At 41.7% G+C, this 21,140-nt stretch overlaps 1 protein-coding gene across 1 annotated transcript; it reads left to right on the forward strand.

Annotated features, from left to right (window-relative positions):
- Positions 1 to 329: 329 nt before the first annotated feature.
- qsox2 (quiescin Q6 sulfhydryl oxidase 2) lies at positions 330 to 17,689 on the forward strand. Its single transcript, XM_055224336.1, has 11 exons — positions 330 to 706; positions 4,513 to 4,613; positions 4,778 to 4,826; positions 4,993 to 5,098; positions 8,545 to 8,635; positions 9,527 to 9,672; positions 12,174 to 12,323; positions 13,033 to 13,162; positions 13,449 to 13,571; positions 14,605 to 14,947; positions 16,347 to 17,689. The coding sequence occupies exons 1-11, from the start codon at positions 451 to 453 to the stop codon at positions 17,015 to 17,017; spliced, it is 2,166 nt and encodes a 721-aa protein (XP_055080311.1). The 5' UTR covers positions 330 to 450; the 3' UTR covers positions 17,018 to 17,689.
- The last annotated feature ends 3,451 nt before the right edge of the window (positions 17,690 to 21,140 follow it).

Genomic DNA, 21,140 nt, shown 5'->3' on the forward strand with positions numbered 1-21,140 from the left:
ATTTGTCTCTATTCTATTTGCATCAGTTAACACACTATATTTTGAAATTAAGATTGATTTATTTCATTATTAAAGCGATTTGATTGCTGACGGAGTCGGAAAACGGCGGGAAAACACGAAGATGATTACGTCATCTTGAACGTCATCTCCGTAGGTTTCGAAGATCGAGGTAGGAATAGACCTAGTGGAAATCATCAAATCTGAAACCAAAGAGATTTACTTTTATTCAAGGAAATCCAACTTTTATCATCGTAAATTATAGTTGGTAATATTTTATGAGTTCTTGACAGCTCCTGAAACATAAATATGTCGACATTGCCACTTTCAGTCTCCAACGGAGTGAGCGCTCTGTCTTTACTGTGATCTCTGCCTAACCACGTCGCTGCTACCGGACTGTATCGGAGCTCCTGAGCTCACTGCCCAAAAGCCGCCGTGTTTACTTGTCCGCGGATGGCAGCTGTGCTAGTGATGCCGCGGTGGTTGTGGCTGTTTTCAGCGGTGCTGCTTATCCTCCTGCCATGCTGTGAGTGCGCTGCCGCCCGCCTGTACACGGAGCAGGACCCGCTGGTGATCCTGACCAGGGACACTCTCCGGGCCACGCTGACCGACTCATCCAGCGCTTGGTTGGTCCAGTTCTACTCGTCTTGGTGCGGACACTGCATCCAGTACTCCAGTACATGGAAAGCACTGGCCCGAGACGTGAGAGGTAAGGCTATATCGTTATCTCACACTTGGCAATGCAAAAAATCTGATCAAAATTAGACCAAACATCCCATATGGTACTAACATGTACCAAAACTAGTGTAGTGTTGATTCATTGATTAATTTGACTTTTATTTGACTACACTGGTTTCTCGTGCTATATTATAACAGGAAAAGTGACTGTAATGCTCTAAATGAGTAAGCAGAAGCTGTTGATTTATTACAGCCTAGTCTCTTTCGCATACATTTCTGGTAACAGCTGTTAGTATAAACACAAGCATACACAAACATTACGTATACATCCAGTACCAATTTTTATTCTGTGGCAAAAAACAAAACAATAAAATTAAAGTTTATATCCATGCGAATGTTATTCTAATCATTTTCTAGATCCAAATGACAATGCACGCCCCTAGGTTCACCAAACAAAGTTACAGAAGCATTGTAACATAATCTATAATCTCGGTTTCTTAGTAAGATGATTCTGCACGACAGAATCCCGCCAACTGTGCACTTGATAAAATATATGAACTTAATTTAGAAAAATCAAACTTTAACCTCATCATGTAAATCCAACTGCATCACCAATTTTCGAGAAGCTCTTTCCTGGGCGTAGCGGATTTCAATGACAATTTGGCGAATTTTCGTTTTTTTTATAAGGTAAATTCAAACTAAAAATAAAAACGACATAGAGATAAGTGCATTTGCAATCTGTGGGATTCTTCTGTAATTCGTCTTTTTCTATTTAACCAGAAGTTAAAGAGGTTACAATGTTTTATTAGAGTAATGTTTGATATTTCCTACTTTCTTAACAGCTGTTAATGTTTATGTCGATTTTGCAATGGTATGTCGCTGTGAACAATTTATGTGATCAAGAACATGGTTTTACTCATATCGGCTTTATTGTCCATCAGCAGGTCATGTTATAAAAGGTCATAAAATGTGAGTAAAGTTTCAAAACAAAGGCCTTAGCATCTGTTAGCCACTTTGCGCTAAATGCTAACTGTCTCCAGGCAACAAGAGCCAAAGTCACGTGAGCACTAAGCGAATTAAAATGTATTTAACGCTACCCATTTTTAAATATAGTTTTAGTTTTAAAGTAATTTGTATTTAGTTTGTCTAATTTTTGTCAGGAAAAGAATTATTAAAAAACATGGAGCTGTTTTGTCTCTTTTAGTTTAGGTGTTGGAAAGTAATAAAGTACAAAAATAAACGTACTGTACTGTAAGTTTTAATTTACCCCAGCAAACTTGACAGAAGATAATTTTTTAACTTTTTTTCACTACATTTGAGAGCAGGTATCTGTACTTTCTACATCAATACAATTTTGAACAGGACTGAAAAGTACTTTTCATATAATTTTTGAGGTATTATTTTTATCACATTCTTTCTGACATCCTGAGTAAAGTTCTGAGTTTAATACTTTAATAACAGTTCTGAAGATCTGTGTGAAATACTGTTTCTTTTTACTCTTGAAGTACCTTATTAAAGACATACGAGGTAATACTTTTACATAAGTTACCCATGTGTATTTTTACTTGAGTAACAATATTGAGTACTTCATGGCTGCTGGTTCAGTCCAGGGCAGGTCAGAGGAGCTGCTGAGGTCACTAGTTCACTCTTCTTGGGAGTCGGGGTGGATGGATGGATAGAGGGTGCCCTGCAGCAGGTGGTGGAGAGAGTCCTCTGGCAGATGGTCCCTGGGTCTATTCTCTTGAAATGAATATTAATGCAAAACTACAAAAGAGCAACAACAAAGAGTCTAGACGGTTCATCAGGATTAGGATGAAACTTGGACTAAATAAGGTCTAAAAAAGGACAACACGACTATTGCTGGGTTTTAGATGAGATCACAACATTCTAGTGTTGTCACGATACTAAAATTTCAAACTCAATTTCTGTTTTAAGGAATTGACTCGATACTCAATTCTATATCACAGTGATATTAATGAGGCCCTTTTTAGACAATAGACTATAATTTTCAACACAAAATAATAATTACTATTTGGTCTTGCTCTAGTTTTGATAAAGATAGTATAAGACTGACTGTCATGTTTAACTAATGTGTTTTTAGTATAGATACTTATGAGTATCTAGTTTTGATACTAGTCATTGTATCAATTAGTGTCTGATTTTCGATACTTTTGACAACTCTACAACATGCTATAGGCCAATATTATTTAGTACAGATGGGCACAGCGAAAATAAATATTGTTAAAATGCAGTTCTTGGTTCTAGTCACTAAAATAAATGATTTGGTTAAACACTTGTGCATTAACCTGTAGTATTTATTTTCCTATTGATTACATTGTACCTTGCCATGAAATATCAATTTACAACCACAAAAAGCTTAATTTTAACAGTATTAAATATTATTGACCTATTAGTGTTGTCACAATATTAAAATTTCAAACTTGATTTCAATACTAAGGAATAGAGTCTATACTCAATACCGATTCTGATACCACCATAATAATTTAAAAAAACTATCTTTATTTAGACAATAAAATGTGATTTTTAACATTAAATTGTAGTACTTTATTTTAAATGACCATGTGACCTTATATCTGTGTAATCCCTCAGTCGTCCAGGTATGTTCCATAGTGGTCCATGTGCGTACACTAGTCTGTTCAGGAAAGATTCATTTCTGTCCTGTGAATGTTACTTTTTTAGTATCGATACCAGTTCAAATGCATCTAGTTTCAATACTAGTTTTAGTATTATGGTGATAGTACCTGAGAATACCCATAAATAACTGACCTGGAACATGTAGCCACTAGCCAAAGGCAAAATTAGAGCTAAACCAGAATTTTAAAAGCTCGTCAAACCAGATCTAAAGTAAACTAAATTAGCAAGAACTAAGCTGTCTGCCAGCACTAAACCAGAGCATATGCTTTTAAAAAAGGAGAGTATATTGGAAATAGTCCAGTGGAACATTTATACGTGTTCAGGCCAGCCCTCGTCAGACAGTCTAAATCTGGTCTAGTTTTATCAGTGTTTGTCCTGTCATCTATTTCATGAGAGCGTTCCACCTGTTACTGTGATGGCACTACATGCACTACTTTAGAATTTTAATTTTAGTCTGAAATAACTTCTTGACTAACAATATAACTAATAATTATTCATGTTCTTATTTCTTCAATTCTTTTTTTTTACTGGTTGTTGCCCTTTAGAGCCTGGGTCACAGAGATAGTAGTAGTAATAATAATAATAATAATAATAATAATAATAATAATAATAATAATAATGTAATAAGTTAATTTATGTATGATTTTTAAAGGGTCCATATTACACTATTTTCTGATCTGTTATAATGTTGTTTCCTCATCAAAAATATACTATGGGTTTTGTTTCATTCACACATTTTTAACACACAAATCTCATAACGAGTCTGTTCCACCTTGTGATGTCATGTGGTAATACAGGAAGTTCTCCATTGTGTTTTCGCACCTACACTAGAATCATCTGGCTAATTTAAGACATGGAATTCTCAGTATCTATTGAATAAAAGGTAAAAGGTAGCTGTTCACTTGAAAACGACTTCTTCATGACATCACAAGGTGGAAAAGAGCATTTTGAGCTTTGGAGATGTAGGCAACCTAATAATACATAATTACTCTAACATGACTGAATAAAATAAAACACAACTGCAGGTATAGTTTTACAACATATTGTAAATTGTAATTGCATTGTAATATTGTCCCAAGAGTCAATTTTGAGTTATATAAGACCTTTTAACCTTTTGCAGAAACGCAGTGAGTTTGAATACAATAAAGAACTATTGTGTTACCTTCTGTGTGTTTTTATCAGACTGGCAGGGGGCCATCAGTGTAGCGGTGTTCGACTGTGCTCTGGAAGAAAATTTTGACCTCTGCAGAGACTATGGCATCAAGTTCTACCCCACATTCAAGGTAAAGGTACTCCAAAACTCAACGGAATATTGGTTAGCAAACATGTATGTTATAATTATTGTCGAGGTCGCTGTTGTACAACTCAACACATTGTTCTAGTGTAGTCCAGGAACACCATTACATTTTTGCTTTCATATAAGTGACTTATTTTGTTATATTTGCAGTATTTCAAAGCCCACAGTGGAGAGGCAGAGCGAGGGACCATCTACAGAGGTGAGAAAAGGGAATATGACTAATGATGGCACTAAAAGCTTGTTTGGCAATTTTTAGAGGATGAGCATTATACAACTCAATACAGGTATCTCTGCTAGATTGCAAAAGTAAATGTATCATTCACCCCTAATTGGTGAAGTCTGTCTTTGTTGTGTGCGTCACGTAGGGGGTGATAGAGAGATCCCGTCAGTGAGACAGCTCATGGTGAACATCCTGCAGAACCACACCAGAGAGGAGAGACCGGAGCAGTGCCCAGAGCTCCGGCCCTACAGGTACCAGTCAGGTCAAAACTCTGGCTATACTGGGTCTAAACTGGTTCGATACTGGTTCGATACTGGTTCTATACCAGTTCTATACCAGTTCTATACCAGGGATGGGACGATATACAATAATATCACTAATCGCGATCAAAAAGGTCATCGTTTGTGGCATTTTTTAATAATTGTGATCATCACACATGATTATAATCGCCATTATGGCACCAGACTGCCTCATGTTTCCGGTTTCACTACAGTGTTTAGATGTTAGTTATGGTGTTTGTCCACAAGGGGGCCCTCTATCATAGCAATGAAACTTGTTAGCTTCTGTGCCTATTCAAAGCCTGCCCACTAGCCATGGGCAGGCATTGGATCTGCATCTGAATGACGCCACACATTTATATCCTCCATTCAAGAAGGTGAAGTCTGATGTGTGAAATTATTATGACTTTGAAACACAAGACCAATATAGCGATGAGCCACCAATCTGCAGAGCCTGCTGAAAAAAGTCACGGCTCTGAGGGCAAACACGAGCAACTTACATGCACATTTGCGAGACAACCATCCTGCACTGTTTGACAAACTTGAGTCAAAAATATCCATCGTAAGTGACATAACATGTGAAATGAGCTGTTGAATGTAGTGTGTGTTAGTTTGGAGTTGTATGAATAATGGCACGTGTTTGTGTTGGCTTTGCTCTCTTTAGGTTAGGACTACCTAAATAGCATTTTGCACAGCTGATGGTTACAATGCCAGCATATACTTTATCGTATCCTTTTTCTATAGTCAAGAGTTATATAATACATTGACACATTTATAAACACAACAATGCCGTCTGGACTCATTTGTCTACAGAGATGTTCTCAATTCATTGTTAATTTCACTTGCAGCAAAAAAATAATAAAGGTGATCGCTCAGACACCTGCAAATTGTATGGTAATTGATGTTTTAGTGACTTAAAAAAAAACTGTACACCTTGGTTTAATTTTTATCGTGATAATATTATTAATCACAGTTATTTTGGTCAAAATAAGGTGAGTCTAAATTTTAATATAGTCCTATCCCTATTCTAAACTGGGTCTTTACTGGTTCTAGACCGGAGTCTGGGTCTATACAGGGCCTATACTGGGTTTATAGTAGGCCTAGTTTGTAGGCCGCCTTGCTCACACATGCTTTTTCAGGTCTGCCCAGAAATTTTCCACAGGATTGAGATCAGAGCTTTGTGATGGTCACTCCAAAACACTGACTTTGTTGTCCTTAAGCCACTTTGTAACCAGTTTGGCATTATACTTTGGGTCCTTGTCCATTTTGAAGGCCTATTTGCTCCCAAGATTTAACTTCCTGGCTGATGTCTTGAGATGTTGCTTCAATATTTCCACATAATGTTCTTTCCTCATGATGCCATCTATTTTGTGAAGTGCACCAGCCCCTCCTGCAGCAAAACAACCCCACATATCTATGCTCATTATGGCCACAATGTTAGTTTTGTCAGACCAAAGGACATGTCTCCCTGTGTGCAGCTGTAGTCTGGCTTATTTATAGTTCCTTTGGAGTAATGACTTCTTCCTGCAGAGTGGCCTTTCAACCCATGTCGGTACAGTACTCGTTTCACTGTGGATAATGACACAGCTTCAACCATCATCTTCACAAGGTCTTTTGCTTTTGTTCTTGGGTTGAGAGGTATGATGGCTGAACATTCCCATGGTGTTAATACTTGTATATTATAGTTTGAACAGGTGAACATGGCACCATCAGGCATGTGGAAATTCCACCTAAGGATGAACCAGACAAGTGCAAGTCCACAGTTCTCTTCCTGATATCTTGGCTGATTTCCTTTGACATTCCCATGATGTTACACAAAGAACAGTGTGTTTCAGGTGTGCCTTCACACCCACAGGTGTGTCTCTAATTAACTCAAATGTTAATAAACCACAAATCAGAAGCTTCCAAAGACATGACAACATCATCTGGGTTTTCTCAAATAGTTTAAATGCATAGTAATGAAAAAAATAAAATAAAATCCTTCTCTCATTATTTTGGCATTTAGCAAATAGAAATAACTTTGGTAATCCTAATTGATCTAAAACAGGAAACGTTTAGTGTGATTTTATGTCAGACAGTGGGGGGAAAAAAGCTTATATGTCTTTTTATATCGTGTATGTAAACATCTGATTTCAGCTGTGTACTGGGTCTGTACTGGGTCTGTACTGGGTCTGTACTGGGTCTGTACTGGGCCTGTACTGGGTCTGTTCTGGGCCTGTTCTGGGTCTGTACTGGGTCTGTACTGGGTCTGTACTGGGCCTGTTCTGGGTCTGTACTGGGTCTGTTCTGGGCCTGTTCTGGGCCTGTCCTGGGTCTGTTCTGGGTCTGTTCTGGGCCTGTTCTGGGCCTGTTCTGGGCCTGTTCTGGGTCTGTTCTGGGCCTGTTCTGGGTCTGTTCTGGGTCTGTTCTGGGTCTGTTCTGGGCCTGTTCTGGGCCTGTTCTGGGCCTGTTCTGGGCCTGTTCTGGGCCTGTTCTGGGTCTGTTCTGGGTCTGTTCTGGGCCTGTTCTGGGTCTGTTCTGGGCCTGTTCTGGGCCTGTTCTGGGTCAGTGCTGGGCCTGTTCTGGGTCTGTTCTGGGCCTGTTCTGGGTCTGTTCTGGGTCTGTTCTGGGCCTGTTCTGGGCCTGTTCTGGGCCTGTTCTGGGTCTGTTCTGGGTCTGTTCTGGGCCTGTTCTGGGCCTGTTCTGGGTCTGTTCTGGGTCTGTTCTGGGTCTGTACTGGGTCTGTACTGGGTCTGTACTGGGTCTGTACTGGGTCTGTACTGGGTCTGTGCTGGGTCTTTTCTGGGTCTTTTCTGGGTTTAAACTGTCTAAACTTTAGTACCAAAAGGTGTGCAAACCAGTATCACATATTAAGTTGCCATTAGTCATCAATCAAGGATTCCTAGAATGGAAAAGCCTTTTAGCCATGTTATAATGTTGTTAGTACCTCCTCAAAAAAATACCCAGAGTTGTGTTTTTTGTTTCATTCACACGTTTGAGTAACCCTTTACTATTAGCATGTCTACATCTGCAAAGCTCAAAATGCCTTCTGATGGCATGAAGTTGTAGTTTTCAAGTTAACTACTACTTTTTATCTATTGGCAATTCCAGGGCTCACATTATCCAAATAATTCTATTGAAGCTGTATGGAGTTTAAAAACACAAACACTCTTTTCATCATATGTCATGTGGTAATACAGGAACTTCTCCCCTGTGTGTTAAACATGTGTGAATGAAACAAAACACAACTTCAGGTATGTTTTTGATGAGGAAATATAATAACATAGGTTAAAAAATAGTGTAATATGGGCCCTTTAATAAGAATATTTCATAGATTTTTATCTTCTTCATTGTAAAGAGGAGTCTCTAGGCACGTTTAGAAGAGTCTGAACTTCATTCTTGGATTATAACATGTTTTTTGATTCTCCCCTTTATTTTAGTTCTGTGGAGCTGCTGCCATTGTTGGGACAGAAGTCCGACCACTACATTGCCCTCATTATTGAAGAACCCAAATCCTACACCGGCCGAGAAGTGAGTCCTACTTTAGTCTTGATCTAATATTGATCTTGTCTTGCTTTCATCTTGGTCTTGTCCTGCTTTAGTCCTTACTAGCTGTGATTTAGTCCTGCTTTAGTTCTGGGTTTAGTCCTGATTTAGTCCTACTTGGTTCTAGATTTAGTTCTAGGTTTAGCCTACATTTTGTCCTTCCGTTCTGGGTTATTCCTGCTTTAAACCTGGTCCACTTCTGCTTTATTTCTGGGTTAGTCCTCCTTTAGTTCTGGGTTTAGTCCTGGTCTAGTTCTGGGTTTAGTCCTGCTTTAGTTCTGGATTTAGTCCCGTTTTTGTCCTGCTTTAGACCTGCTTTACTTCTGGGTTACTGCTGATTTAGACCCGGTACAGTCCTGTTTTAGTTCTGGGTTTAGTCTTGGTCTAGACCTGCTTTAGTTCTGGGTTTAGTCCTGCTTTAGACCTGCTTTAGAACTGGTCCACTTCTAGTTTAGTTCTGGATTTGGTCTTGTCTATACCTGCTTTAGTTCTGGTTTTAGTACTGCTTTTGTTTTGGTTTACAGTTGTGTTTTTGTCCTGTTTCAGACCTGCTTTAGACTTGGTCCAGTCCTGCCTTAGTTCAGGGTTAATCCTGCTTTAGTTCTGGGTTTAGTCCTGCTTTAGTTCTGGGTTTAGTCCTACTTTAGTTCTGGGTTTAGTCCTGCTTTAGTTCTGGGTTTAGTCCTGCTGTAGTTCTGGGTTTAGTCCTGCTGTAGTTCTGGGTTTAGTCCTGCTTTAGTTCTGGGTTTAGTCCTGCTTTAGTTCTGGGTTTAGTCCTGCTTTAGTTCTGGGTTTAGTCCTGCTTTAGTTGTAGATTGGGCCTGGTTTTGCCCTGTCTCCCTAACCTGACTGAACTTGTTCCTGGTTGCTGTTCAGGTGATCCTGGACCTTCTCCAGTACTCGGGGGTCCTGGTGCACAGGGCCCTAAGCACAGACCGCCCTCTGGTGGACGCACTGGGAATTACCGAGCTGCCCGCAGTCCATCTACTGCAACCTAATGGCACCCACTACAGTCTGCACACGTGAGTTATCAAGCCAACAAAGTCAATACAAGAACTGTACAAAAACGCCCTGTGGAGAGGGACGGTTTAAATGATGCTACCTATAGCTACGATCACTGAAGGTGGTTAGCTGGACAGGAGAGGCAGTTTTAGCTTGCCTTTTTAAAGTAGGAGAGAGTAGGGTTGTCAAAAGTATTGAAAATAAAATGGTTATCAATACTAAAACTAATATCGAAACTAGATACTCATTTGAGCAGGTACTGATACTAAAAAGTCACATTCACAGGACCGAAATTAACTTTTCCTGAAGGCAAGGCAAGTTTATTTGCATACCTTGTGTACAAATTGTGCTATACAAAGTGTTTTACAGAATAAGAAAGACATTAAAATCACACAAATCAAAACATAGATAATCACAAATAGTCATCATAAAATTACCATTAAAACAGAAGAGTGCAGAATAAAAACCTTTCAGTCGTATGCACAGCTTAACAGAACTGAACAGAGCTTGGCTTTAAGCATTGTCAGAGTAGAGGCCTGTCTCACATCTTCAGGAAGACTGTTCAACGTTTTAGCTGCAAAAAACTGAAACGCTGATTCCCCATGTTTAGTCCTGACTCTGGGACCATCAGGAGGCCGGTCCCTGAAGTCCTCAGAGTGTGAGATGGTTCATGTGACACTAACATGTCGGAGATTTACTTTGGACCTAGGACATGGAGAGACTTATACACAAGCAGAGCTGCTTTAAAGTCTATTCTTTGAGCTACAGGAGCCAGTGCAGAGACCTGAGCACAGGACTTATGTGCGTTTGGAGAGGCCAGTGAGCAGCAGTAGTCTAACCTACTGGAGACACATGCATGGAGAAGTCTCCCTAAGTCTGGTTTTGACAGTAAACCTTTGATTTTTGCAATGTTTTTAGGTGGTAAAAAGCTGCAGATGTTATTGATTTGATGTGGCTGATAAAGTTCAAATCTGAGTCCATTATTACCCCTAGATTTCTAGCCTGATTTGAAGGTTTTAGAGAGAGAGACTGGAGGTGCCTGCTGACACTTTCTCTATGTTTCTGTGGCCCAAAGACTATGACTTTGGTCTTGTCTGAGTTTAGCAGAAGAAAGTTGTTTTGCATCCACACACTGATCTGTTGATGCAGTGACAGTGAATCCACTGGTCCATATTCACCTGCTGCCAGTGAGATATAGCTCTGAGTGTCATCTGCATAGTTGTGGTAAGACACATTATTGCTGCGTATTAACTGGCCTAACAGCAGCATGTAGAGATTGAACAGCAGGGGTCCCAGGATTGACCCCTCGGGCACCCCACAGGTCAGGGACATTTTATCTGATATACATTTTCCAATTTCAACAAAGTACTCCCTATTTTCGAGATAGGACTTCAATCAATTTAGTGCCATACCAGAGATGCCCACCCAGTCCCCCAGCTCTGTAAGAGAATCCCATGATCCACAGTGTCAAAGGCAGCACTCAGATCTAACAGGATCAAGACTGAGACTTTGCCTGCATCAGTGTTCAGGGGGATGTCATTGGTCATTGATAAGAGCAGTCTCAGTCTGTGGTGGGGTCTAAAACCTGACTGGAAAACATCGAAGTAGTTGTTAATTTGGAGGAAGTTAATAAGTTGTTGGTAAACAACTTTTTCGAGGACTTTGCCTAAAAACGGCAGATTTGAGATCGGTTGATAATTGTTCAATATTGTGGCATCAAGACTGCTCTTCTTTAGGAGAGGCTTGATAACCACAGTTTTCAAAGCTCATGGGAATGTTCCAGATTGAAGTGGCATATTAACTATGTGAGTGAGTGGTGACAACAAACTGTTGAGCACAGACTTTAGAAAATTAGTGGGTAACACATTGAGGCAGCATGGAGATGAACTCAGACTGGTGACGATCTCTTGGACAGTTTTGTCAGTTACAGGTGGAAAGTGAGTCAGCTCTAGGTGTCTTAGCGTCTGTGTTCCATAATGGTTTATGGGTGTAGTCTCATTCTAAGGCACCGGGACCGGAGGACCTCCAGCAGATGTTGCCCAGCAGATCTTACTCAATATCACTTACAATACCACGATGGTAATAAAACACTCTTTATTTAGACAATACGGTTTTCAAAATTAAACCATAGTACTTTCTTTTATATTACCATGTGGCCTTATATCTGTGTAATACTTCAGTCATCCAGGTGGGTTCCATAGTGGTCCATGGGTGTATACTAGTCTGTGTGGTCTTATACTTATTCTGGTACAGCTCAAGATCATTCTAAATCTATTCAGAAAAAGTTAATTTCTGTTCTGTGAATGTGACTTTTTTTTAGTATTGATACCTGTTCAAATGAGTATTTAGTTCCAATACTAGTTTTAGTATCGATTAGTATTTGATTTTCAATACTTTCGACAAGAAATTATAGGTAGATTATAGGATATTTTGAGTAAGAGTGCTAGTCAGTTTAGATTTTTCAGTATGTGTTTAGCCTGAGGAAGAGCATCTGGAGTAAATGTTTCCTGTACTGTCTCAGGGAAAAGAGACTGCGGTTCTTCTTCACGTCACTCCTCAAAACCTTACCAGGAGTCCAGAGGAAAACCCATACGAACAGCAGTGTCCTGAACCCACTGAAGGGGGCGCTGTCTCCACCACTGAACACCCAGCCCTGGAGGGACTTTGACCGGTCAGTGCAGCCACACAGTAGAACCAGGTGCTGGGTTAGTCTGGTTTGTCTGGCTTTAAGTCTGACTCAGGTCTGTTATTTCCTCATCACAAACATGCCTGGGTTTGTGTTTGATTTCATTCACACATGTTTAACACACAAATCCTACATATTTCTGATGCTAGTTCTGATGCTGCTGTTGTATATATTTTCTACCTTTTAAGTATTTGTTTTGATTTTTAAGCATATCTTTTTTTAACTTCGTGCATGCCCTTATTTGTATTTGTATTTATTCCGTGTGTTTTATGTTTTATGTTGCACTTTATCACCAAAATAAGTTCCTAGTTTGTGAACTGTGTTGCCAAATGAAGCTCATTGGGGGCACTTATAGGGGTGAATTTGTAGCAGAGTTCCCTATTTGTTTAATCCCAGACCTGGAATAGTCCTGTTATAGGCCTGGCTGTCTTTGGTGGTACTTTGTGTGAAATGCGTGAGAGCCATTGTTCAAAATTCCAGAAACAATTTCAGATGTATCTTTTGCGGTTGTAACACACTTTTTGTCAGTTTTAACAATCATTTGGCATACATACAGAGATACACACTTACATAAATACATGCATGCATACAGACATACCGGTACAGACAGACCTGTCACTATAACTCTGGTTCGGTCTTGGTTTAAGCTTCGATTCAGTCTCAGTCCTGATTCTGACCCAGTTGTGGTCCTCAGGTCTCTGGTGTATGCGGCCGATCTGGAGTCTGCTCTTCACTACCTGTTCAGGGTCGAGCTAGCCTCTCACAACTCTCTGGAGGGGGAGGAGCTACACACCTTCAAAGACCTGGTCACTCTGCTCGCCAAGGTAATGGATCCCAAACTTCAAACACTACATTTATACAGATACTAAAACTAGTGTCGAAACTAGATACTCATTTGGTAATATAAAAGAAAGGTCTTTTTATGGTCTAAATAAAGAGCATTTTTATTATCAATGTGGTATCGGTATCAGTATTGGCTTTGAGTATCAAGTCTCTTCTTTAGTATCAAAATCGAGTTTAAAGTTTTGGTATCATGACAACACTACACTGAGCTAAGGACTCACTGTAAACATTAATATTACAGTGTTATTTTGTGTTTTGTGTGTACAGCTTTATCCAGGAGGGGGCGCAGTGGTGAAGCTCATGGAGACACTGTCTGATTGGCTACTGAGTCTGCCTCTTCAGAAGATCCCCTATCAGGCCGTTTTAGACCTGGTGGACAACAAGATGAAGGTGAAACACATGGCCTGTGTCTGCCCCTTTGGCTCTGCGCCTGTCTGCTCCTCTGACTCTACTTTGTTTCCTCTGGTTGCTCCTCTGACGCTGCTCCTCTTGCTCCCCTCCTCTTGCTCCCCTCCTCTTGCTCCCCTCCTCTGGCTCCGCTCCTCTGGCTCCGCTCCTCTGGCTCCGCTCCTCTGGCTCCCCTCCTCTGGCTCCCCTCCTCTGGCTCCCCTCCTCTGGCTCCCCTCCTCTGGCTCCCCTCCTCTGGCTCCCCTCCTCTGGCTCCCCTCCTCTGGCTCCGCTCCTCTGGCTCCGCTCCTCTGGCTCCGCTCCTCTGGCTCCGCTCCTCTGGCTCCCCTCCTCTGGCTCCCCTCCTCTGGCTCTGCTTGTCTACTCCTATGACTCCGCTCCTCTGGCTCCTCTCCTCTGGCTCCCCTCCTCTGGCTCCCCTCCTCTGGCTCCGCTCCTCTGGCTCCGCTCCTCTGGCTCCGCTCCTCTGGCTCCGCTCCTCTGGCTCCGCTCCTCTGGCTCCCCTCCTCTGGCTCCCCTCCTCTGGCTCTGCTTGTCTACTCCTATGACTCCGCTCCTATGACTCCGCTCCTCTGGCTCCGCTCCTCTGGCTCCCCTCCTCTGGCTCCCCTCCTCTGGCTCTGCTTGTCTACTCCTATGACTCCGCTCCTATGACTCCGCTCCTCTGGCTCCGCTCCTCTGGCTCCCCTCCTCTGGCTCCCCTCCTCTGGCTCCCCTCCTCTGGCTCCCCTCCTCTGGCTCCCCTCCTCTGGCTCCCCTCCTCTGGCTCCCCTCCTCTGGCTCCCCTCCTCTGGCTCTGCTTGTCTACTCCTATGACTCCGCTCCTATGACTCCGCTCCTATGACTCCGCTCCTCTGGCTCCGCTCCTCTGGCTCCCCTCCTCTGGCTCCCCTCCTCTGGCTCCCCTCCTCTGGCTCTCCTCCTCTGGCTCCCCTCCTCTGGCTCCGCTTGTCTACTCCTATGACTCTGCTCCTCTCTGCTCCTGTCTTGTTGATAACTCTCATCTCTCTCTTAGATCTCAGGTGTGTTCTTAGGTGCTGACCTGCGCTGGGTGGGGTGTCAAGGCAGTGCTCCGGGTTTCCGTGGTTACCCGTGTGCCCTCTGGACCCTGTTCCACGTGTTGTCCGTAAGCAGACAGGCCACGCCGTCGGCTCTGCGGCACACGGCCCTGGAGGCGGAACCTGCACCCGTGCTGAACGTGATGCGCCGTTACATCAGGACCTTTTTTGGTTGCGAGGAGTGCGGCAAGAACTTTGAGAAAGCTGCCTCGTCTGACAGTGCCGTGGGGATTAAGAGCCCAGAGGAAGAGGTGATGTGGCTTTGGAACCAACACAATGAGGTGAACTACAGACTGGCAGGTAATGTGTTATTACAAGAATGTTTTATATGACCTTACCTTTATTTACAGGGAAGAACAATAATGGCACTGTACCAGATTCTTACGGTCTTAATAACATGAAGAACAGAACTAGTTCATTTTAAACTGTTTGCCATGGACCAAAGTTATTTATATTTAGTTATTTCTGACTTACTTTATACAGTCAGAACATTGTAATTGGAACTTTTCAGAACTTTCAGAGACCAGAGCGGAGTTTTGCTGTCACAGTAAAGCGAACAACTAATATGATAACCGCGGACTTTAATACCGGTCAATGCAGCTACATGATAGAACCAGGAACTGGGTTAGTCCAGGTTAGTCTAGTTTTAGACCTGATTCAGGTCTGTTGTTTCTTCATCAAAAACATGCCTGGATTTGTTTTCTTTCATTCACACATGGGAGTGATTCAGCTCTATTGGCTCAAATTCACTTTCTATTGAAAACCCATCACCCCTCTCTCTGTAACTGCTACTGTGAGATTCATCATTTTGGTCTTAAAATGTTCATATTAATGTGCTCTACATGATCCTGTTTTTATTTCACTATTTTGTCTGTAAACCTCCATATGGACATTAATAACAGACCAATCAGGTGCCCTCTTTTCCTGAAGTTGTTCTCGCTATCATTGGTAAAAAGCTTGATTGACAGCGTTGCTAAGTGTCCACCCTTTGCCAAACCACGTTGTGGGCAAGAAGGGCATGTAGCTTCAACCACCTAGCTCTGGGTTGGCTCTTTGGTTGCTATAACACATGCTCAGAAATCCAAATGTGGAACTCTGCTCCAAATTATGTAACTGCTAATCTCAATGGGCTGCATTTGGATGAAGCTGAACGCTATGGGAACATCACACTCTCATCATGTATTTGGTGCACGACTGGCAGATGTACTCAGTTAAGCAAACATTTTACACTATATAGTTGAGGTTTACATTTAGAGTTTTGGTTTAATCTTTGATCTCTTTATGTGATAGTTAATGGTATACTAGCTTAAATTGTTTAACCCACATGTCTCACCTCAGACGTTTTAAAGGAGCTATATGTAGTCTGCACTCTTACAGTGTGAAAAAAGGTATTACAATCACAACTGAACCTGGGTTGCCCGTACCTTAACCTGCATACAGGGTCACATACATGTTTTTATCATTCTCAGTATATGGACCGGCCATGCCTCATGCTAAGGTTTAGGTTGTGACGATTCAGATCAGAGAGTGCTTTTAGGTTTAAACCAACTGGATTTTACCATTGAAACCAAATAAGGCTCATGTGAGGATCTTTCTTTACTTCCAGAAAGTCACATACTGTGCCCTTATGCTCTTTTGACTGTAAACTTAATAATTTCCCCTTTCCAAGCCCTCATTGACCCGTGTCTCTCTCCCACAGGCTCCCTGAGTGACGACCCCCTGTTTCCTAAAGGGGCGTGGCCTCCTCCGTCTTTGTGCGCGCCCTGTCACATGGAGAACCGGGGCCTGCACAGCTTCAACCACCAGGAGGTACTCAACTTCCTGCTCCACCACTATGGAGAGACCAACCTGTCCCGGAAGTATGCCCTGGAGCCCGCCATAGCCATGGAGAATGAAAAGGAGAGAGGTGACAAGAAGAAAGAAGAGGAGGCGGAGGGAGGAGGAAAGGAGAGAGGAGACAAGAAAAAAGGAGAGGAGGAGGGAGGAGGAGAGGAGAGAAAAGACAAGACGAAAGGAGAGGAAGAGGGAGGAGAGGAAGAGAAAGAAAACAAAGAAAAAAGAGATAAGGAGGTAGGCGAGAACAATAGCGCAAACAAGGACGCTAGCAAGGATGTAGCTGACAAATTGGACGGTTATCGTAAGGCAGATGAAGCTGGGGCGCAGGAGGACCACGCCAGATCCGCGGAGGAGAGGGTGGGTGCGAGCGGGGAGCAGGGGAATCGAACCCTCGCCCTGGGCTTCAACAGTGTGGACATGAGCCTGTGCCTGCTCCTGTACGTCGGCTCCTGCGTCTTCCTCATGCTGCTCTTCTTCTTCTTCAGGGTGCGTTCGAGACGTTGGAAGCCGCGCCCCCCGAAGTTTGCCGTGTGAATTACGAGACACACACACACACACACAAAAAAGGAAATTTAAACCATGCCACTGCCCCCTGAGCCCGACGTCAGGTTCAGGGATGAGTTTGGATTTTAAAGGTGCTGTACCTGATTTTTGCTGTCTTCAAAGCGTGAAAAACAGCTTGTTCAATTTAAACAGTTCGCAATGGTCCAAAGTTATTCCTCTCTTACCTTATGCATTCCAAGCATCCAAATTATTCGCTGCAAAGTTTATAAGTACTTTTTCCAACGTTTCAGAGACCAGTCATGCCGTGTTGAGGCTAATCACATCTAGCATGCTAACACACTTCTTGGAAACGTTTTATAAATGGATGCAGACAATACACTCTCGACTTATTTTGATCTTTAGAGCTGCTCATACAATATATCTGTACTGGGGAGAGAGACATTTTACTCAAATACATGGGAAAAATCAGGTACAGCCCCTTGTAACGTGGAATTTCGTGGAATTTCGTAACTTTTCACATGAAAGGTCCAGGCTTTTAAATCACTTTTACACCTTAGTTTTGGTATCATGTTTACCTGGCTCTCTCTCACATCATAGAAATCATAACAGCCGCATATTTGCCTGTCACGATAACAAATTTTGAAGTTTGGTATATTTCTGAAGTAAATAGACGACTATATTTAAAGTAATTTATTCACACAGTAACCCAAGAGCAGATTTAAACCAAAAAAAACTATTCTAAATATACATTAGTGTTAAAAAATATAAGCTGTAATAAATAAACAGTAGAATGAAACACTTCAGTTTTTCAGTTTTTATCTATATCGAGTCATAAAATTGATTTATTCAACCTTTGACTTAAATCTTATGATAAAGCCAAAAAATAACTCCCAGTAATTACACTTCTGCGGCTTTTACCAGGTCTGGCTTCATTCGCACATGAGCCTGTTCTGACAAAATGGAGGTAAATTCCCAGGTCAGGCTGCATATGTAAATGGGGCTATGGATTCACACCTAAAATTCTTGAAATCAGTACAAGAAAAGTGCACGTTGATTTGACTTTTTTCCCATACCTTGTTTTAAGAAGTTGTATCATGTGAAAGGTCAAGAGTAAGGTGTCCCAAAGTGTTTTTAAGAGCCTTAATTTTGTCTGTTTACACTTTCACACATTTACACAGATCCAGTCCCGATTCTGGCCTGTTTTTTATTTGGTTCAAATGCCAAATGCATCACAGCCGGGTTTACTGTTGGATTGAATATTGAAGGAATCATGTATCATAGGACTAATCCAGAACACCAACCAGGGCTGAGGACTGGTACCATTCAAATATACCAGGATTTAAAGATGCACTATGTAACAGTCATGCCACCTGCTCCATGGAAATGCTTTGGAAATGCCTTGCTTTGGAATGTTCTATATAGGGCTGCAACGATTAGCTGAATATTCATGACTAATGGTCTGTAAAATTGATTGTACTCGTTATTTAGACTATACAAATTCTCAACAACACAATACAAAAATTTCAAACTCGATTTTACTAGGACTGCTAAGGAATAGACTTAATACTCAATACCGATTTCGATACCACAGTGATAAAAAAGTCTTAAAATCATAGTACTTTCTTTTATATTACCATGTGGCGTATACTCTGTGTGGTCTTATAGTTGTTCTGATACAAAGTCATTCTAAATCTGTTCAGGAAACGTTCATTTTTGTCCTGTGAGTTTGACTCGATACCTGCTCAAATGAGTGTCTAGTTTTCATACTAGTTTCAGTATCGAGTAATATCTGATTTTTATTACTTTTGGCAGCCCTAGCCACGGTATAGTAACTGCTGATGCCACCAGGCCAAGTTACAGGTCAGATCTGTGGAGAGGCGACCCCACAGTAACATATGTTTGTATGTAACTGTAATCAAATACATGTAATATAGATTAAATGTAATGCCATACTGTGGAACATTCCAAGCAAGGCATACTCTCCAATAGTAGGTTTACCATACTGATAACAGAGTACCTTTTAATCCCTATGCCATGTTAAAGTTTATCTAGAATCATACAACTGAGTAATAATTTAATTGAATGAGACCATTTCTTTGAACAGAAGTATAAGCTGTATGTATATTTATCATTCTTTTGTGCTAAAACAGGTGCCAGTTTTGATGCTAAAATATTTATCATAGTATTATCAAACCTGGATGGATTTTTCCCTCTAGAGAGGGACTGAATGGAACTGTCTATACTTGGACTCTGGGTCATCTCAGGGATAATTGTGCGGGGGACCTGTAAATATTTCTGTGGCGGCCATTTTGTGTGTTTTAAATGAAGACTATTTATTGTGGAGTGGATCATGTCACTGTGCCAAATGTTCTGCCCGGCTACAGTGCTGAGATGTGTTCTAATTGGTCGATTCACTGGACTCTGTTCTGCTGTGAAACTGTCCTCCTCATCTCCTCATCTCCTCATCTCCTCATCTCCTCATCTCCTCATCTCCTCATCTCCTCATCTCCTCATCTCCTCATCTCCTCATCTCCTCATCTCCTCATCTCCTCATCTCCTCATCTCCTCATCTCCTCATCTCCTCATCTCCTTACATGAGTGACACTGTTGATTTTGAATAAAAACTATGTTTTAAACTTTTGAATAATTTCTGTAATTGTAATTGTGACAATGTCCACTAGTGGAGCCACTTATCAAGAGAAAAGTGCTACGACTCTAAGGCTAGAACGATAGAAAGTCATAAACAAACATAAACAAACACTATAGAACCAGCCATGTTTGTTCCAAATGTTCATTCGGAGTCATTAGACAAAACAATATAAAAAGTGAACAAAGGAGCCATGGGACATCCTGATGAGCTGCTGGGTCACTGCTACTAAATAAATAAATATCTCACTATAGTGTCAAAAAACATTCAAATCAACATTTTATATGCAGCATCTTAAAATCAACAGTTTTAACATTAGTCTAACTGAAAATTGGAGAAGAATCTGGGTGCAGCTCCACTAGCTTCATATCTGGTTTGGTACTTCTAACCCTAACCAAAAAGAGTCTGTGCTGTCTCCAGTGGCCACAGCAATTTCAAGTACTACATGACATCACACATGACTGCCCAGATTACAGCCAGGTGTTTCTGATGATAAACACCTGGCTGCAGGGGCAGAGTTTGACCGATTACATTGTTCTTTATACCCCCACTCTCCTCTAGTCCTCCAGGTACTGCCCAGTTTAGCAGCTCTATTTGAAATGTGGTTGTGGGAGGAGTTTACATGTTCAGTGCCACTTTAACCTTGAGATATACTGAGCATCTTTTTAGCCCAAACAGAGACATGGTCATATTTGACTCCAACAATCCCGCAACACTGATGTGAAAGAAATGGAGAGATTAGAACCACCAATCACCTGTGTTTAAAGGGCACTATTTCTGATCTATGTTATAATGTTGTATCCACATCAAAAACATACCTAGACTTCTGTTTTCTTTCATTCCCACATGTTTAACACACAAAACCCTGTATATTTAGGCTGTGTTAATGCAGGAAGTGCTCCACTGCATTTTTCAACTACATAAACCTTCACGAGAATCATTTAGATCATTTCACTCCTCAGCAGATATTGGAGACTTTCAATTGACAATCTCTACTGTACAAAAGGTCAAACAAAAATATTTTTAAAAAGCAACTTAAAGAGGTGTTATTACATAAATCTGACTTTGTGGTGCTGTTATAACATTGTTCTGTCATGTTCCTGCATTTTCTGTCTCCCTGTGTGCTCTGCCCCTCCCCTACCTGTCTGAATCCGGAGCTGGGCGGAGTCCTGCTCCTCCCGTGCGCACCTGGAGAGCATCAGCGCAATCATCACCACCTGCTGTCGAGTATATGAGGGCTCGGCAGAAGACACTCGGGGCGAGACCGTCCGCGTGTCAACGTGATGCTCCAGCTTAGTTGTTGCAGTTTGTTGCCTGTCTGCCTGTTACTCATTGGACTTTTGCCACCTTCCAGATTCCTGCTCTCGCTCGTTCCTGCCTCTGCACTCCAGCTCCGGTACAGTCCACCCTTCTGCCTTGTCTCCTGTCCCGTCTTGGTCTCCAGCTTGCTTCCCGTCTCCGGCCCTGGCTCCCGCTCTCTGGATTACTCCTGCTGGGTCTTCCCTG

The sequence above is a fragment of the Periophthalmus magnuspinnatus genome, chromosome 9, assembly GCF_009829125.3.
Source record: "Periophthalmus magnuspinnatus isolate fPerMag1 chromosome 9, fPerMag1.2.pri, whole genome shotgun sequence".
NCBI lineage: Eukaryota > Metazoa > Chordata > Actinopteri > Gobiiformes > Gobiidae > Periophthalmus > Periophthalmus magnuspinnatus.

Excerpts from the sequence above, each read along its gene's own strand:
- qsox2 (XM_055224336.1), top strand. The coding sequence starts at position 451 with ATGGCAGCTGTGCTAGTGATGCCGCGGTGGTTGTGGCTGTTTTCAGCG. Across the intron at positions 8,636-9,526 it reads AATCCTACACCGGCCGAGAA|GTGATCCTGGACCTTCTCCA; the intron begins GTGAGTCCTACT and ends GTTGCTGTTCAG. Across the intron at positions 13,163-13,448 it reads TGGTCACTCTGCTCGCCAAG|CTTTATCCAGGAGGGGGCGC; the intron begins GTAATGGATCCC and ends TTGTGTGTACAG.